At 24.6% G+C, this 3,521-nt stretch overlaps 1 protein-coding gene across 1 annotated transcript; it reads left to right on the top strand.

The window, feature by feature from the left end:
- The first annotated feature begins 2,600 nt into the window (after positions 1-2,600).
- LOC108746117 (selenoprotein K-like) lies at positions 2,601-3,357 on the top strand. Its single transcript, XM_018482676.1, has 4 exons — positions 2,601-2,801; positions 2,874-2,958; positions 3,073-3,147; positions 3,225-3,357. The coding sequence occupies exons 1-4, from the start codon at positions 2,783-2,785 to the stop codon at positions 3,316-3,318; spliced, it is 273 nt and encodes a 90-aa protein (XP_018338178.1). The 5' UTR covers positions 2,601-2,782; the 3' UTR covers positions 3,319-3,357.
- The last annotated feature ends 164 nt before the right edge of the window (positions 3,358-3,521 follow it).

Genomic DNA, 3,521 nt, shown 5'->3' with positions numbered 1-3,521 from the left:
TAATATATATATTGTAAATATTCCAGTAACTGAATGTGCCGATTAAATAATTAATAATATATTTGCAATACCGTATATTGTATAATATTTGTTGTGAATTAATTGACGATTAATAAACAACTTAACAAAGAAAAAGATATAACATAATTTATTAGAAAATATTGCTATATAATAATTATATCAATTATATTATGTTATAAATTTATATACGACAATATCATTAAGAAATATAAAAAAGATATAAATAGCAGTGAAGCAATATAAATACGAGCTATTATTTCATTGCAATAATTTGAATTATTTTAATTTTATATATATTTTACGAGAAATTTGATTATTCGGATACTATGCAGAATAAATCAAATTTTCTATAACATATCTATTCTTTGATTTTCTCATATTTATTCTTAGTTTTTAATTAAATAAACAAATTTATAAGAAATTTTTACAAATTAATTTATGTCTATAATCAATGTTAATACTATTATTCTTTTATTTAAAACAAATGCTCTCTCTGAATGGTTAGACTATTTATGGTGTAATATTTATTTTAGTTTTCATCTGCAGCTGTATGACGTCTCATATATTGATTTTTACCTCGTTCAATTAGCATTATTTAATTTTATTTTTGTAATTTGTCAATTAATAAAAATAATTATATAACTGATAATGACAATAATAATAACTACACTATAATAATAATGCTCAAAATATTCCATATTTAATTAGTTTAATTTAAAAAATTGTATCAATTTTTATTTTTGATTTTTTATTGGCTTTATTTCTAATCTTCTTATCTTTATAATAAATACTTTCTATTAATGAAATTAAATTCTCTAATATAATATAATATATATCTGTTTAAATATATTTTCACAATAAAAATATTTATTATTATTTAATATTAATCGCAATTACTTTAACGATTTGGTTAAATTACTACATTTGAAATTATTACATTCGAAATTACTACATTCGAAATTATCACATCCGTAATTACCCTATTTAAATTCGTAATTATCACATGCAATTCCTACAATAATTTTTAAATCCTCACTATTTCAAAGCCTTTGTATGACTAAGTTTTGCACAAGTAGAACAAACTTGTTTTTTTCTAATCTGTCACAATAGCCAACCTTTAAAATTGTAGAACACCACGTTGGAAAAAAGGGCAACCATATAAACAAACATGACAAAGGATTAAATTTTTAGTTTTTACATTGCCCAGTTAATTGATTCAAAAGTAATTAACCACTGCAATGTAATGACAAATTACAGAATAAATATACACGATAAATTTTTGGTATTTTAAAATGATGAAAAATAAAAATAAATACGCATATTTGTTGATATTTTTATATTGTAAAAAACAACTAAAAAAGTTTCTTACAAAAATTATCAAACTTTTATGTGATCTTTCATGACTTTTCCAGATCATTAGATTGGACGAATCTCTTGGCCACACATTTCTCCGATATTACTCCTTTGCATTTTTTCTTAAAGGTATATTGGAGATCTAAATTCGACCGAATTTTCGGTTTCAATTATGGTTAGTTTCGGCCAAAATTCAGAATTTTTGACAGACTCTAAACACATAAATTATAAAGCATTGCTTTATAATATATATATTATTTTATAATATTGTATTTATAAAAATTGAAAAACACTTCAATTAATTTTTTTTTATTAACGTATATAAATTATTACATATTCCATTAGTCTATATAGTGAACGTAATTATATAATGGTCCTGATATCCATTAATTCAACATAAATTATTCTAGTACGATTCTTGTTTGATAAAATTTTCAATATTTTTGGTTAAAGCGACATATATAATTTATGTTGAGTTAATGGATATCAAAATCATTATATAATTATGTTTATTATAGGCTTATGGAATAATTTATACACGTTAATAATATGTAAAATTTACTGAAGAGAACCATTGAAAAAAGGTCGAAACGTTTGAAATATAAGAAATATTGCTTATATAAAAATTAATAAAACAATTATACATCATTATCTTGCTAAGCTCAAAAAGCCCTTATTGTATATTAATTGAATTTTATTCATATTAAGCGGTAATATATATTTTTTTACATTTTGAATAACACTATATTAAATCCCGATGAAAATAAAAATTAAAATCGAATGTAATAGGAGAATAACAGAAGCGTAAACTTCTAGGCGAAAATTGGAACAATGAAATGTAAAAGAAGCATTCACGATATTCTCTGAACATCCCCTGGAAGTCTTATTGTTAGAGACGTAGACTATATTCCAAAATTGACTGCCTGTACTGAAAATCTATAGTGCACGTAACGTAAATTACAGCTTTTCAGCGTTGCCAGTATTATTACTCTCCAAATAGGACTAGGACATGGCCGCTCTCAGGCTTCTCTCTGATAGAACACAACTGTAGTCATAAATTGATAGAAACGCTGAAAGCGTTTAAATCGCATCCTAAAGCCAGCATCACATGATAGATGTAGTGCAATTCTAGTAATATGCAAGTATCACAACCGATCCAGCATGAAAACATGCATCATGTGTTACTGGCTTAACATTCAATTTTCTTATTTGCCAGTCATCAGCCAGTCATTGCCAGCAATTGTTAAACTGTCAGTCTATATCATATGTGAGTGTTTGTAAAGATTTGATAAGATTTATAGTTACATATAATAAAATCGTGTGTAAAATTGTACGTGAAAAAGAATCAAAGAATTGAAAATAAATTTTGTATTGAAATCAATCTTTGCTGACAAGTGCTGCTTCGAATATGGTTTATGTAACGGACGGTAATATACTGTGATTTCATTTTTTATGTATCAAAAATCATGGATTTTTTGTACATAGTAATTTGTTTATAGATGGTGACGTGGTAAAATCTGCTCCATGGGGATTAAGAAGAATTTTCGGATTCTTTACAGGAGTAATTTATATGATTATCATGTTGTAAGTGCTATAATCATCATAATGCTATATAAATTATGACTTTTTGATTAATTAGTAGATTAATTAGCTGTATTATTCTTTCTTCTTTACTCACGTAATATTGGAAATATTTAGCTTTCAGACATTGATCAATCCTGGTATGAATAGATCAGGAAGTCAATATTCAAGGGATTATCGTCCAGGTTCTGGGTATGATAATTTCTTTAAATATTTACATCAAACGATAAATATATAAGATAATAACTTGCACAATTTACTATATATAGACCACGTCCTCCAACACGTAGACTTGGTAGACCAAACACAGGAAACAATGTTGACATTCCATTTTTCGGAGGTTGTAGCAGTTGCGCAAGATAAAAAAAGTTAAAATAAAAAGTATTTTGTTATATTTACAAGAAAAACTAATTAGTTTAATTATGATTGAGATATGTATAATTATATTTGTTCATTTATTCAGTATTTGTTATTAAAAAGTAGTGTATATTAATATATTTAATGTATTGAAAATTATTATAATTATTATAACTCTCATTAAAAGAATTTTTGGAACTTATAAAGTA

Source organism: Trachymyrmex septentrionalis, unplaced genomic scaffold, assembly GCF_001594115.1.
Source record: "Trachymyrmex septentrionalis isolate Tsep2-gDNA-1 unplaced genomic scaffold, Tsep1.0 scaffold16, whole genome shotgun sequence".
Lineage (NCBI taxonomy): Eukaryota > Metazoa > Arthropoda > Insecta > Hymenoptera > Formicidae > Trachymyrmex > Trachymyrmex septentrionalis.
Note: the sequence above shows the minus strand (reverse complement) of the source record. Positions and strands in the feature narration are given on the sequence as shown.

Coding starts and splice junctions, on each gene's coding strand:
- LOC108746117 (XM_018482676.1), top strand. Junction 2,959..3,072: donor ATTTATATGATTATCATGTT/GTAAGTGCTATA, acceptor GGAAATATTTAG/CTTTCAGACATTGATCAATC. Junction 3,148..3,224: donor GATTATCGTCCAGGTTCTGG/GTATGATAATTT, acceptor TACTATATATAG/ACCACGTCCTCCAACACGTA.